The 15,301-nt window shown below is 37.8% G+C and overlaps 1 protein-coding gene across 1 annotated transcript in view; it reads left to right on the plus strand.

Annotated features, from left to right (window-relative positions):
- The first annotated feature begins 4,128 nt into the window (after nucleotides 1-4,128).
- KCNH5 (potassium voltage-gated channel subfamily H member 5) overlaps nucleotides 4,129-15,301 on the plus strand; it is a 349,253-nt gene continuing 338,080 nt past the window's right edge. The window contains exon 1 of the mRNA XM_004612371.2: nucleotides 4,129-4,619. Coding sequence (XP_004612428.1) covers nucleotides 4,547-4,619 — 73 coding nt within the window. The 5' untranslated portion in view covers nucleotides 4,129-4,546. The remainder of the gene's footprint in view (nucleotides 4,620-15,301) is intronic.

Consider the following 15,301-nt stretch of genomic DNA (forward strand, 5'->3'; position numbering starts at 1 on the left):
GAAGTAGGGACAGATAAATATGCTTTAAAATGGAAATTTTGTGTCTTGAGCAATAGTACAGTGGGTAGGGATTTGCCTTGCACAGGATCAACTTGGTTCAATCCCCAGTATCCCATATGGTCCCCTGAGCACTGCCAAGATTAATTCCTGACTGAAGAGCCAAGAATATCTCCTTAGCATTTCTGGGTGTGGACTAAAGCTCCCTCATGACAATAAACAAAATAGAAGTTTTCTAATTAAACAAAGATGTCCTTTGAATGACATTGAAGCTTTTGGATTCTTGTCTTCCTTACCTGTTAGTTCCTATGATTTGGTTACAACATATGGACTCTGTCTGCAAAATACTTTTTAAAATGCTGTGTTGGCACCTTGCTGCAATCTGTCGGTACACTCCTTAGGGCTATTCGGACCATACGGTACTGCTATATTTTCCTTTTCTTTATTTTGATTAGAAGATGATGCATCTTGATGCAGGAAAATTTCCTTCTCTCCATTGATATAAAATCAGTGGGGGCATTAAAGATTGCTGTTTGGGGCTGGAGCAATAGCACAGTGGATAGGGCATTTGCCTTGCACATGGCCGATTTGGGTTTGAGTCCCAGGATCCCATATAGGCCCCTGAGCACTGCTAGGAGTGATTTCTGAATGCAGAGCCAGGAGTAATTCCTGAGCATCGCTGGGTGTGACCCAGAAAGAAAAAAAGATTGCTGCTTGCTACTGGTTGTTACCACACTCAGCTAAAATCAGATTATTTTCTATTGTTTATAAGAATCTCTGGCTACAGGACTAAGGTACCTGATTGTGATTTCAGTATAGGCTCTAAACTACCATATCATTTTGGACTAGGTACTTCATTTCTTTGATTTTTGTTTCTGCCTCTGTAAAATTAGTAGTTAAGTCGGAAGACTGAGGAAAATATATAAAGCAAAGATTTGACACGTTATGAACACTATTTTTTAAAATAATAAAATGATCCCAAAGGCATAAAGTTGTGCAGTAATTAAGGACAAAGATAAAATGATAAATATCATTTTAATTAAATCTCTAGATGGAAACAAATGAGAAACTTCTACCAGTAATTGTGTGACTGTATCTTAATGGAGTCCAAAAGAGTTTCCTCTTTGGGAAGTGTGAGCTAATACACCCACAGGGGAGTGATTGGGAACAGGGATATTTATACTAGATGGGAAATGCTGGGAAGCCGAGTTTTTATATCAATACCCTGAGGCGAGATGTGGGCAGCTGATGATGTGCAAAAGAGCATGTAGATTTAAAATATTCCCTGTTAATGATGAAGACAAAATTATGTTAGAAATCTAGGATAGTAATTGATGACATATATGAACACATATTCTATATATCTGTGTCTATCTAAAAGATTACTGACTCCACCAACCCAGTCAATAAATGATTGACTGTTCTAAAATCAAGACCTGTGAACTATCCTACTTACCAGGAACACAGATTTTGTAAGAAGAAGGAAAAGTCCTATTTTCCAGTTAGAAAGGGCTTTCTTTCCCCTCCTGCTTACACACAGCATCATCTTGAGAGAGGGAACCATAACCTTAGCTACTTCTCTGACTGCAGCTGATGGCAGGTGATCTGTAATGGATTCAACATGTGCCAGAGTTCCTTATCTAACTATCACTGTATCACTGTATCACTGTCATCCCGTTGATCATCCACTTGAGCGAACGCCAGTAATGTCTCCATTCATCGTAGCCCTGAGTTTTTAGCAACCTCTCTTTTCTTGTTCTTCCCAGCAGTGCCACATTGGAGGCTCTTTCAGGATAAGGGGAATGAGACCCATCATTGTTACTGTATTTGGCATATAGAATACGCCATGGAGAGCTTGTCAGGCTCTGCCATGCAGGAAGGCAATAGGTAAAAAATAAAAATATAAACAAACTGGGGCAGGGGGCAGTGCAGGGAAATAGTGAGGTGTTTGCCTTGTACACTACTGCTCTGGATTCCGGATCTGTCTCTGTGCCACACCTAGCCCCCGGAAGCACCAGGACGCAGTACTACTTACTCCTGCCCGCTCCAAAGCCCCCTCCCCAAATGTATTTCCCAGGATTTTATTTCTTTTATTCTTTGGTTTTTATTTCTTTGGGGTTCCACCCGGTGGCACTCAGGGCTTCCTCCTGGCGGTGCTTGGGGGACCCCATGGGATGCCGAGGATCGGTCCTGGGTTGGCCCTGTAAGAGGCCAGCGTCTTCCCTGCCGGACTATTGCCCCAGCCCAACACTAACACACACTCAACACATGTCCTAAGCCGACTCCATTTCAGGAGCACTTTGGGGGTAGAAGTTACAGAAAACTGGGAGTGGGCCCACTGGTTCCCAGCTCTCGCCCCCACCTCGTCACCTATAGTGAGGACAATGTATTTAGACGACATTAGCTATAGGGACCGAAAACTCCTACTGCCAGCGGTGTTTCAGAAACTGGAATACTGTTATTCCACCGGGTTTCTTAATTCTGAGGTTCTTTAAGGAGAAAGAATTCCAGCAGAGCAAACTTGCCTTCAGTTAACTCTTTGGGTTTGCTCGATAGTCAAGCTCTGGGCTACAGGGTGGAAATTTCTGGGAGGAGCTGGAAAGAACCCTAAGCTAAAACTTGAATTCTAGTAGTGTTGTTTTCTTCCTAAACCTGGATATTCATGGGAGAGTGACTGGTGAGAGAATTCCAAATAAGCCCTTTTTTCTCTCTCTTGGTTCTAAGCAAGAGTTTTTCTAGAATACTAATCCTGTGATTCCCCTTGCTTCTGGCTTTGGCCATTTCTTGTAAGGCTCACCTAGGATACTCTGACACAGAAACTGGGGACACCCACATCTAACCTTTAGCTTTCACCATTTAATGCAGTCACTGACCCCACCACAAAACACTTGAGCCTTTCCACTCCTTGACCCTGCTTAAACTTCACCTGTGCCTGTGGTTTTCCAGCAGGCCCAGGTGGAATTTTTGCAGTGAAGCCTTTTATCCGGGCTTCTCACACTTGAGTTTGCTCTCTCTTTATCTGGTGAGTTTATTACAATAGACTGTCAAACTGTCGAGTTTCTGGCTCCCTGGCTCTGGGGCAGAGCCTGCTATCTTGTATTTCTAGCAAACTCCTCCCTGGCTTTGGGCTAGAGCCTGCTATTTTATATTTGTAACAAGTTCTTAGAACATACAGCCAATCTCCGACCATTGGATAAATGGAAGCGCAGCGTGAAGCGCCTCCTTTTCTTTCCAGGTCTCCCCACTCCATTCTCACTCAGGCTATTTTCCTTCCTCCGTGGTAAATTCCCGGCTTCTGGACACTTGCTAACCGTTCCACTTCTATCAACGAATAGAAGCGTTGATAGAAACTACTCCTGTCCACTTCAGTCCCATGCAGATTCCCTGCTGCTACCTTCACTTGATCCGCTTGACACGCTGCCCACCCGCACTCTTCCTCCTCCTCCTCCTCCTAGCTCTCCTCCTCCTCCTCCTCCTCTTCCTCCTCGCTCCGCTGTAAATTCACACCCCCCCCCCCCGCCCCCGGTTACTCATTGCATTCCGTGCAACCTTTCCCCGCAACTTTGCAGCGGTGACTGAGCTCGCTACTCTTGACAGGAGTTTCGCAGCCCTGGGTCCCGGGCACGTCACATCAAACCTGGGGCTCAGTGGCACTGCGCGCGCCAGCGATCCTGGCCGTCGGGTGGGGCCAGTGCTAACGGGCTGGTTGGTGGAGCGTCGGGCGTCCAAGCCCGGAGGGGGGCGGTAGCAGCGTCAGGTGGCTGCTCTGCGTCCCCTTCTGGCTCTCAGCCTGTGCTGGAGCGGGAACCCACCCACACTGCTGCCCGACTGGAGCGTCCTCGGAAGCAGTCGGGTCCCAGGTTCCCGCCCCCAATCCAGTGTCACCAGCGGGGATGTGACCACAGCTCTGGCATCCCGCCCGCTTCTCGCCTCGCCTTCCCCTCTCTGCCGCCCCATTGGACCGACACGCGTGTGCCTGGATCTCCCCGGAGAGGGCGGAGCGGCCCCCAGAGGCGCACAGCCCCGCAGAAGTTGGGCTCCCCACGGCCGCGGGCTCCAGGGGCGCGAGCGGGGCTGGGCTAAGGCGCAGGCAAGAGGTCTCGCTGTGGGGCGCCGCGGCCTGGGGTGGGGACGGGGACCCTCGGGAAGGGGCTCGACGCTGGCGGAGAAATGCTGAGCCCGCGCCCGGGCGAGTGGCGCGGCGGCGGCGGCTTCAGCATCAGCACCGGCGGGACAGCGACAGCGGGGGCGGCGCAGGCGCACTGTGCCCCGCCGAGCCTGCAGTTCCCGAGCCCCGTGTGCGGCACCGCCACAGTCTGGGCAGCGGCGGCCGGGGGAGCGCTACTACCATGAACTGCCTGGTCCTCCTCCCCAGAGCTGCTCATCCGGGTCGGGCTGGAGACACAGTCAGGGGACCCCGCCGCCGCCGCCGCGCCCCCTTTTCTCTCGGCTCGATCTTCTCCACCTTTTCCTCCTCTTCCTCCACCTTTTCTTCCTGCATCCCCCCCTCCCCCGCCGCGGATCCTGGCCGCAGCTCTCCAAACCCAGGATGCCGGGGGGCAAGAGAGGGCTGGTGGCACCGCAGAACACATTTTTGGAGAACATCGTCAGGCGCTCCAGTGGTAAGAAGAGTTGCAGTTCGAAACACCCCCCTACCCCCCACTACCACCACACCTCGATCCCGCCTCCGCGCACCCCCTCCCCCGCAACCTCCCCCCCCCTCCGGCATCCTCTCCATCCCATCCCTGGGGCGGGGTGGGGGGTCGTGCAGGCAGACCGATCTGGTGTTTTCAGTGACTACATTTGGACCTGACTTTGGGTGGCGGAAGAAATTAGGTGGCGGAGAAAAGTTACTTAACATCCCCATCCCCAAGAGGTGCTTTTACCCTTCTCACACCTGTCCAGACCCACACCAACAGGGTTGGGTGTGGGTTGGTGGGTTCCTGCAGGTACATCTGGAGAATAGAAGAGTTTTGCTTTGGTGAAGAGTGTTTTTCTTGCTCATCCTGCCCCCACATTATCCCCCCTCCCCCCAACTAGGTTGCAGACGATCACATTCTTAGAGTTAGGACAATGGAAGGCTTTTCGAGTTAGAAATACTGCAAGGGTCGTTTCCTATTAAAATTCTGTTTCTGGAACAGCTTTTGGGCCCAGTGGCCCCCAAAATTGAACCTTGTGCTTGAAGAGTAGGTGGAGTTGAACCTACTCTCCAAGCACAAGCACAAAACCGTTTTTCAAAGGAGTCAGTTCTTGAAAAATGGAAAAGCAAACACTATGATTAAATTTGTGTTTAAAGTCTTTTTTTAAAAAGCTGTTCGTTGGTCTATGTTTATATGATGCATTTGATTTGATTTAATCAGGAGAAATGTAGAAAGGGAAGTAATAGCAATTGCTTTTTAGGTAACTGTTGAAAGAAGTCTTAAAATGTCATTCCTTCTTGCTACCTATGTTAGTCTTTTCTTGCCCTAGAGAGATCTTAAAAGGCTTCCCGTTCATAAATTCATTTTCTTAAAGATATTTTAAATGAGATGCTCATATGTTTCCTATTTTAAGACCTTATTAGCTGTTCCTTTTACACCGTGTACTTGTTTTAAATTCTATATTGTTTTCAAATTTGTAAACTAGATATGTAAAGTGTCCTTTAAGTTTTTTCTAAACCTTCAGAGGTTTGCTATTTTGAAGTTCATTTCTTTCAGAATTATATGAAAGACATTTCTGCAAATTAATTGCAGTGGAACATGAACCAAAGTAATGGAAATGCTTTATGCAATTCTATAATTCATTATTTACTTATTAATTAATTCACTCATTGAACCAATATTTATTTGGGTGTCAAAAACCCGACACTCAGTGGGGCCTTTTAGATAAAAATTAAGACACCAGTTCCCAAGAAGTTCTTTGCCTAGGGTAAGACAGAAGACCACTTAAATAATAATAAATAATTCAATACAATTAGTTGGTAAATTCTTATACTAATTCTTAGGTTAGTATCTTTGGAAAACTAGACTTGCAAGTATTTTTCCTGGTTTTGGGACTATAAAGAGTCCCAAAGTGCTTTTCCTAAATCTCTGATATGGGATTTGCTTTTAATTTGAGAGTTACGACTTTATTCTACTTCGGTCAGTACTTAATACTATAAAAGTATAGAGCAGACTTTTTGGATTAAAAACTAACTAATAGGAATGGCCTAGTTTTAAAAATGACTATAATATTTTTAGCCACCCAATGTGGTTTCATAGGTGTTTTAAATTCTTTACATAGATAGTAAATACAAATTTGTGATGGCAGACAATTTCTTCTGTGTTTATATATTACCTTCTGTATTATTATATAAAGAACTGAGTACAAGGGGATATTACTATTAAAGCAGTTTGGGAAATGTAAAGGTTATTGGAATCGGCTATTTAAGATATACCAGTCTTATTTTAGCTTTCTCATCCTCTTGGGTTATCTCAACTCTGTGCAGTTTAGTCAGTGAGAGTGCTTTTTCAGAGAAGGCCTTAAAAATACAGCCTACAGGCTTTCTGTTGTTCTGTGCTGTGAAGAAAAAGAAGATGAGAATTCTTGTGCTGAAGTTAACTAACATAGCATCTTTGGTTAAACTCCTTATGGACTAGAGCTATGAGTCATTTTCTAGAATCTTTTATTTCAAATACCACAAAATTAAAACTTACCTGATGTGGTTTAAAACATCTGTTTCTATTGCTTCCATTTTATAACCACCATTCAAATTAATGAAGGATTTTTTTCTTTTTTTACTTTATGTTCATAGTTGTTTTATAGGTTTAGTTCTCCTTCCCATTGATAATACCAAGTGTGAATAAAAATTATAATGGTATTTTAATCCACTTGTAACTATTAATGACTAACATTTAATACTATGACCTTTAAGCTGTGTTTGAAATATCTTAAGATATTTTATGTAAGCCCCTGCTTACTATAAATATTATACATATGTGTAATGTATGTGTATATGTGTACATATATGTATAATAAAATCTTGGAAATTTGAAAATCTTGGTACCACTTGTAGGATGAGTCTTAGAAATTGACCATTACAGTATTAAATTGATCAACAATTTCATGTTGGAGAGCCCATAGTTGTTTGCATTTTTATATGATTTAGTAGATAAATTAAAAATATATCCTGAATAGTTATTTGAGATTAGTAGAGAAATCTTCAGGATCCTCTCAAATAGATTTGGTTTGTCGCAGATAAAATTTATTTCATTATTCACTAACTTAGCAACAATGAATGTAAAATATTGGTAGACCTTGTGGTAAAAGAAAGAATGGATCCAGCTCTTTCAATATACTAAATAATAAAGAAAGATAGTCTCATAACATCTATTTACCTTTATCCCATGAAATGGTTATTTTTGTGATAAAACATTGTCTTGTCATGGATATAATTTATTCTTACACTGATAGTCTTATGAACTTAGAAACATATATAGGCAAATACAGATATATGAACAGATAGGTATTCACCAATATACAATGACAGATGAAGAAGAGAACTATCACTTTTACATACCCACAAAGAGCAGAATATGTATGTGTGTGTATGCGCACGCTCGCATGTACCTGTGGTATGAATGTGTGTGTGCATGAGAGAGAGAGGATGAGAGAAAGATAAATAGGAGAGAGACAATGAAATACAAAGAGAAAACTATCATGATTTCTGTTTTGTTTGTTCATGTGTACCATCAGTGAACTGAAACCTCGGTCAGTTAGAAATCTGACAGAAAATTTCTTGATCATTTCCAACAAAAGAATAAGATGTAGAGTATATCTCAGTATAGCTTTTAAACTGAGGTTTCCTCACAAAGTTCTAGAATCCTTAGTTGCAGTTTTCTAGCATAACAGTGGTTTAAAGTAGCACTTATAGCCTATTTGTGATCATTTTACACTCCTTGAAATGAGAGTTTTATTTTCCTTATTTACTTGACTTAGTCTCTTATGGGAAAGCATTTTGAATTGTAACTGGTGATTCAAAGTCTATAAAATAGAATAATGAGGACCACTGGTAGGAAGGATGCACATATACTTTATAGCCAAATCCCAAAATAGTAGAAGTAGGGAATTCCTCTTTTCAGTTTTAAGATAAAGACAAGATACATTTTGAACACATAAAAAGGAATTGTAGTATGTAATCCAGTAGACATAGAGAACACATTATTATTCTAAGAAGTATAAAAATCAAAAGTATAGTTGCAATATAAAGGTTGAGATAATTTAGTTTTGGTTACTATGATCAAATAAGTTGCAGAAAGGTAAGTTTGTGAACTGTCTGGTAAATTCAGTGTATCTGTGCAATATCTCATAGAAAATTCCCCCATCACAAAATGCTTATTGAATATTTTTGTCTAGAGTCTTATTAGATTATATTTCCTTATTTAAATTTCAATTGTTCTGCAAGCTGTTCCCCAATAAATACTGGGTTGGAGAAAGCTGTAAACTTCTGAGTAGAGGGTATATATATTTGAAAGAAAGAGTTTAGGTCTTTTGGGTAAGAAACAAAACATTTTAATACTTTATGATTATATCTCTGAGACACCCATTTCATTGTATTCTTTTAAATTTTTCAACAACTGGGCAGAAATGATTAGAGACTAAACTAGACTCCCATTTTGAACTACAAAACTAATGTCCTTGGTAAATGTACACTGATGAAGGGATGGATGTTGGAATATTGTACTACTGAAAAACAATCATGAACAACTTCATAACTGTGTATCTCAGTGACTCAATAAAAATAAATTAATTAATTCAAAAAACCACAAAGCGCCCTCTCAAACTAATGTCTTTTTAAGAGAAGTAAATGCTTGTTCTTTAATATTTAAGCATTAATTTAATATTAAGCTAGAAATGTTTTTCTCTTTAGAGAAAAAAATGAGCTCAGGAAAGAATAAAATAGAAGTGGCAGTATTTTATGAACTACTAATGTTCAAGAGAAGATGCTCAATATATTGTATTTCCAATTTTCTTGCAATACATAGGTTGCACAGAAATTTATTTATTTAGTTTTTATAGGACAACTCATTTTTTTGTGGAATAGTTAATATTTGTAAAATCTAGAGCTTGAAACATATTGAAATCTGAGAATCGAATGGAGAGGAAATAGAGAACCAGTGATTTAAAAACAAAGTGAAAAGGAATAATAATCTTAAATATCATTCCATTTAATAGAAGTGATGAAAAATTGGGAGCTTGGGTAGAAATTCTTAAATTTTTTTCTTGAAAGATTTTCCTTAACATCTAAACCACTTATTCAGAAAAATATTAATAAAAATTCATAGTACTTCTGAGGCATTGGCTTATTCAGATTGTGTAATGAATCACTTTTACTTTTAAAACATCATTAAAGTTGCAATTGTATTGACCGCTTCCTAAACTATCTTTATAAATAAGATAGAGGATTGTCTCTAAATCCTAAATTCCATTATAGAATGAATGTTGTACTTTGCTGACTGAAAAGATGCTTATCAGAGGACACTTTTGTCCTTCCTAGAAATTTCTTTGCTATTTTTGCTGGATTCCAGGAGTAAGGTATATAAGAAATCCATACACTTTAATTGCCTCACTGAAAGAATTGTTAAAAATATTATTTTTCAATAAGCAAGAAATAGCTATGATTATCTTATTTGGCAACAACTGAATGGATTCCCATATAGTAATTTTTTAGTTTTATTTAATGGTTATCTTTTACTTTGATTGTTAAGAACAGCTATTTGCTAGTGTGGAGGAATAATGCTTCTGTGTTCTTTAGTGTCTAGCTTAGGAAAAAAGTATGTATGGTTTTCTAGAGCTCTGAATATAGTATGTACCACAAGAGGTCACTATAGGTTCTGTCACAGGTGAACCAAGTAGTAAGTATCTGGGATTTTTTTGTGCTTTTTCTTATTTGATTGACTGGCACAAAAAATGTTGTTTGTTGTTACTCTTGAAAAAAGTGTCTATAACGTGTAGGGAAGTTTAATGAAGAAAAGTATTTCTTCAAATTATTACAATCTTTTTAGTTAAGGATGACTGACATTTTGTGACAATGTGATTTTAATAAAAACAGCTTACATAAAGAAATAGGTTTAACCACATTTGAAATAAGTATAGCATTTACTTTTTCTTCATTTCCTTCAAATTGCTTCATTTCCTTTAATCAGAAAGTTTGAATCTTAGTTTTAGGCATTTTCTTTTCTTTTTGATCAGACCAAGTAGTATATATGGAGAGATGTTTTGAAATGTTCCAAACAAAATTTGTTTTGAAGAAAAAAATTAAAATTTTTTTCTTTATGTAGCACTTTAAAATAACAGGGTCATACTCAGATATGTTTGGGGTTCCTGGGGCTTCTCCATGTGGTCAGGGCAATGTGTGGCTGATGGTTCATTCTGGGGACCTAGTGGTGTTAGAGTCCCCAGGGTTACTTCCTGCAGTGTTCTGGGACGCCATGATGTGTCACTGATTGAAGTCATCACTATATTTTGAGTCCTCGTAGCTCTGTTATACAGTACTTAATAGGAATTTTTAAAAATATATGTATATGTTATGAATCAAATAGGCATGAAAACAAATCACAATCTGAAACCATTGAAAATCATTGTCATGGAAATTGAGATCAAGGAAAATAGTTTTGGTATAATCTAAGAAGTGAATATTTATGTAACATTTTTCCTTTACTTATGGTAGACTGGAACTTAAAAAGAATTCCATCTTATGTTCTGGACACAAGAAAATAAAAACAAAAAGATATGTTAAAAAGTTTGTGGCAATCAGATTATAATATATATGTATATCAAAATATAGTTATGCCATAAAGATATAATTTTCTTAGCCAATTGTACTATAACTATGTTTTTAAAAATCCTATTTGTTCCACGAGATACTTTAGGTTAATTTATGACATGAACCTCTTTCATTTTATTTTTTTATCACTGAAAAATGACTATGAAGAATCATTTAAATATTCTCATTCTGTATGACAAATTAAAACTGAAAAAGGAATAGTCATGATAGATACTTGCTCTAATTAAATAGTATAATATTGTCACAGAAATTATTGTCTTCTTTAGAAATTTTAGGATTGATTATACATGGATCATATTGCTACTAAATGGGTATGTTTTACATATTCTAGATAATATTTTTCTGATATAAGTTTTCACATGGTAGAGGAGATGAAATACAAAACAAACATTTAGAAAGAAAGAGTGGTTAAAAAAATCTCTGTGAAATTTTGTTGGACTGTATTTATTTCTTGTGGTATGAACTAATGAGAGAAATATAAATATTTAGTACAAAGTCCTCTTGATTTTCTGAGTTATTTGAGATCATATTTTTAGCAGGTAGGTACATATTTTTAGCAGTTTAGAGAATTATATATATTGAAATCATATAACACTGGGACATTATGAAAATGTGGATATATTAAATAAGCTCCTTAAGGATATGGATTATTACATATATTTTTACATCCTCCATTGTGAAAAGCACATAGCACCAGTACTAATTTTTCATTCTGTCTCTTGAATTAACCAAGTATTCATATTTTTTTCCAAAACAATACTGACCTAATCTATTAAGTAACTTAAGAGAGTAATTGCATAGTTTAAAATGTGTAATCAGTGCAGACATATGAAAATGGAAATTGCATTTTTTGTATAGAACAAATTAGCTGGGACTCAAGTCAACACTAGAGGAAAACATATAAATGGTCTCATGCTTATTTTCTCTTCTTATTTGATGTCAAGTTTAAGTACGTTCTAAAATATTCTATTCTAATTGCTAAAGAGTTAAAAACTAGATTATTTTATACAAAAAGATTATAAATTTGTAGATTGTATAAATAAATTATTTAGTAGTAGTTTTATGGTTCACTGTCACTGTCATTGTCATCCCATTGTTCATTGATTTGCTCAAGCAGGCGCCAGTAACGTCTCCATTGTGAGACTTGTTACTGTTTTTGGCATATCGAATATGCCATAGGTAGCTTGTCAGGCTCTGCTGTGAGGGCCGGATACTCTCAGTAGCTTGCCGGGCTCTCCGAGAGGGATGGAGGAATCAAACCCGGGTCTTGCCGCATGCAAGGCAAACGCCCTACCCATTGTGCTATCGCTCCAGTTTAGATATCATAGTGTTATTTTTGATTTCCCATTTAGTATAATATTATTCTTGCTTCCCAGCCATATCAACAATTCTTAGGAGTAAGAATTTGGCCACACATTATTTTGTATAATCTATAAATTTTATATGCTGAGTAAGTGAATTATGCTCATTGATTCTACTGATCCATCTCAAGGCATGAAGCATGTCCATAACTGACATCATATGCAGCAAATACATAGATATATTTTGCACAAAGGAGTTACTGTTAAAAAATGTTTTTTAATAGAGATAATTATCTTCTCTTCTGAGTATGAGGATTGAAAGGTTTGATACATTTACTTTTTAAAGAAAATTTTCTAAAGCATGTTCTCTTAGCTAACGCAGTCATATAGATAACAAGTAATCTTTCTATATATAGATTTCATGCATTCATATAATGAGTAGTGTGGGGCATTTCCAAGGATCAGAGAATAGAGCTCTAACAATTCTTAGAGGCAAAGGGATCAAGTGGAAAGGACAAAGAAATTTGGTCTCAACCTAGCCTGTCCTAACCCTACACCTTACCAATAGAGACATATTGAAGCTCTCATTAAAACAGCCACATTGCAAAGATACTGGAAAAGCTGGGCAAAGTCATGTTTTGTGCTGATTCCTTGCATTAAGGACTTAAATATATCCACTTTTTTGTATCTTCTCTCAATGTAGTAAATTCCAAATTCTCTGGGAGATTATCTTTTCTTTTTACCCCCCAAAAGCAAATTAAAAAATAGTGGGGACTGTCATACTAGTCATAAACTGGTAGATTTGACCTCATCTGAAAATGATTGGATTCACTCTATTAAGAGCTTATTTGAAGAGAAAATAAAACTAAAATAAACAACTTTCTCTTCAATAAAAGCTATTAGAGTCTTCGAGTCAAAGAAGCATCAGTTCTCTTTACCTCATTAACTGGCAGTTCTTGACAAAGCTGAAGGCTGCAAAAATCATACTCTTTTTGTAATCGACCCAGTGAAATATGGATACAGAGAAAAATAAATTTGTGATCTGTACCCTGCCTTTAAACAAGCTAAAGGCACAGATAGTCAAAGCTTTTTTAAAAAGGACAAACCTGTAGGAAACTAACTGAATTGTAAATGCTTTCAGAAAAGCTCCCTTTTGTCTTTTTTACTAGATGAATAGGTTAGACAAAAGCTTTCATTAACTTTATTATTATTCTCATTTTGTCTTTTTTGATCCACACAAAGCAGTGATCAAGGCACATTCCTGGCTCTGTGCTTAGGTCTCTCTCCTGGGGTGGTCAGGAGATGCACCTGGGTCAGCAGCATGCTTGGCAAGCATCTTACCTGCTGATGTACTATCTCTTGTCCCCTTTATCAGTTATCTTCTCATTAATATTTGGCTAACTTAAAAAGTTACTTCAAATAAAATATATTGATTCCTTCAGAAAAGGTTCAGTTATTTTGCAAAAACGTGGTTGTTTATTTGCAGGACAGAAAAACAATGACTTGACACTAAACATGTAATACTTTTCTTCCATTAAGTGCATTTTGACTAATTTAGATTTTGTGCAAGGTTATATAACTAGTGAATATTTAATGGCCTTAGATGTTTTAAAAAATTTCATTGTAACAAAATCCAGTTAAGATGTGCTGTTACTGTTATCAGGGTGAAGGTTTTCTGTTATTGTGGGATTATGAATCACAGACTGCTATCACAGATTTATTTTGTTTCTAATTATTCTAACCAGTGTACTTTTTAGAAACTCATCTTTTCATGAACAAAACACCAACTATTAAAACTAGAAACTTTGAAGTATTGAAATACTTTTCTTGTTGTTTGTGGAGATATTTTATGTAATGAAATTGTTATTATTCCTACTAGGATTTATAAAATACACGTTGAAATAGCTGATGCATTTGAACCACTTTGGGTAGATGCATAAAAGATTAAATAAATGTCATCAAAGAAACACAGAAACTTTAAAATGTACCTTTGATCTTGAAGGAGATGAAAAGTAGAGGCATATTTTTATCTTTGATGACAGCTGAATAAGTTCGAATAAATTAACAGATTTTGCATATTTCAAAACTCCCACAATATTGGTCTACTTAATGTTGGCAACATTGTTATGTAATAATTATTCTCATTGTGGAAGGTACAAAGTGTATTTATCTACATATATATTTATGTGCACACGCACATGCATATTTATTTTCCATCAAGCTATAGAAAAAAGTTATATTTTATAAGGACATGAAAGATAATAGCCTTACATTATATTGTTGATATAGAGAAATTGGCAATGCACCTACCAGAATCAACATTATAAATGTTTGACATATAAATCATTCTTTCATTTAACCATTTGAATCAGCATTTTATTTAACCCAAATAAGATGTGCTATATTTACATTATTCTATTACTGTTCTATGTAACTAAATATATCTTTTGATATTACTAATTCAGAAGAGTTTTAAAGAAAAGTATGTGCCCTATGATTTAAATTCATGAGTTTGCAGAGGGAAGGGAAATTTGCTTGGAAAGACCTAAGAGAACTGTCAGTTATCTGAGAAAAATACCTACTGTGGCCCTTACTTAGACTTTTGACAATAAATAATTATTAATTGACTGCATGAATTTAAATAGAAATTTAAATTGCACTTGTGTAATTTAATAAACATTCTGGGTATATAGTGATAAACAAATAGACATGATCCCTGGCCTTATGGAACTTCAAATCTGGTAAGCAAGAGAAGCTTTCAGTAAACCCACATCAAATATCACTGTATCACTGTCATCCCATTGTTCATCAATTTACTTGAGTGGGCACCAGTAATGTCTCTATCCCCCCCAGCCCTGAAATTTTTAGCAGCTTCTTCTAACTCATCTTTCCCAATGATTGGAGGCTCTTTCAGCATCAGGGGAATGAGACCTATCATTACTGTTTTTGGCATATCGAGTATGCCACGGGTAGCTTGCCAGACTCTGCTTGTGCAAGAGTGTATGTTACTCTCTATGATTTGTTGCCTACTGTCTGAACTCCCTCAAATATAGTTTGGTAATTATGGGAAATGGGTAAGAAATGTCTTATAATGAGTACAGAGCCCAAGGTCACAAAGTTCTTCATTATCTGGGCTCCATGGGACTTCATTCATGCATGAGGCTCGGCTAGAGTGTCTGGAAAGTGGTCTGGGATGTGG

This window comes from Sorex araneus, chromosome 3, assembly GCF_027595985.1.
Source record: "Sorex araneus isolate mSorAra2 chromosome 3, mSorAra2.pri, whole genome shotgun sequence".
NCBI lineage: Eukaryota > Metazoa > Chordata > Mammalia > Eulipotyphla > Soricidae > Sorex > Sorex araneus.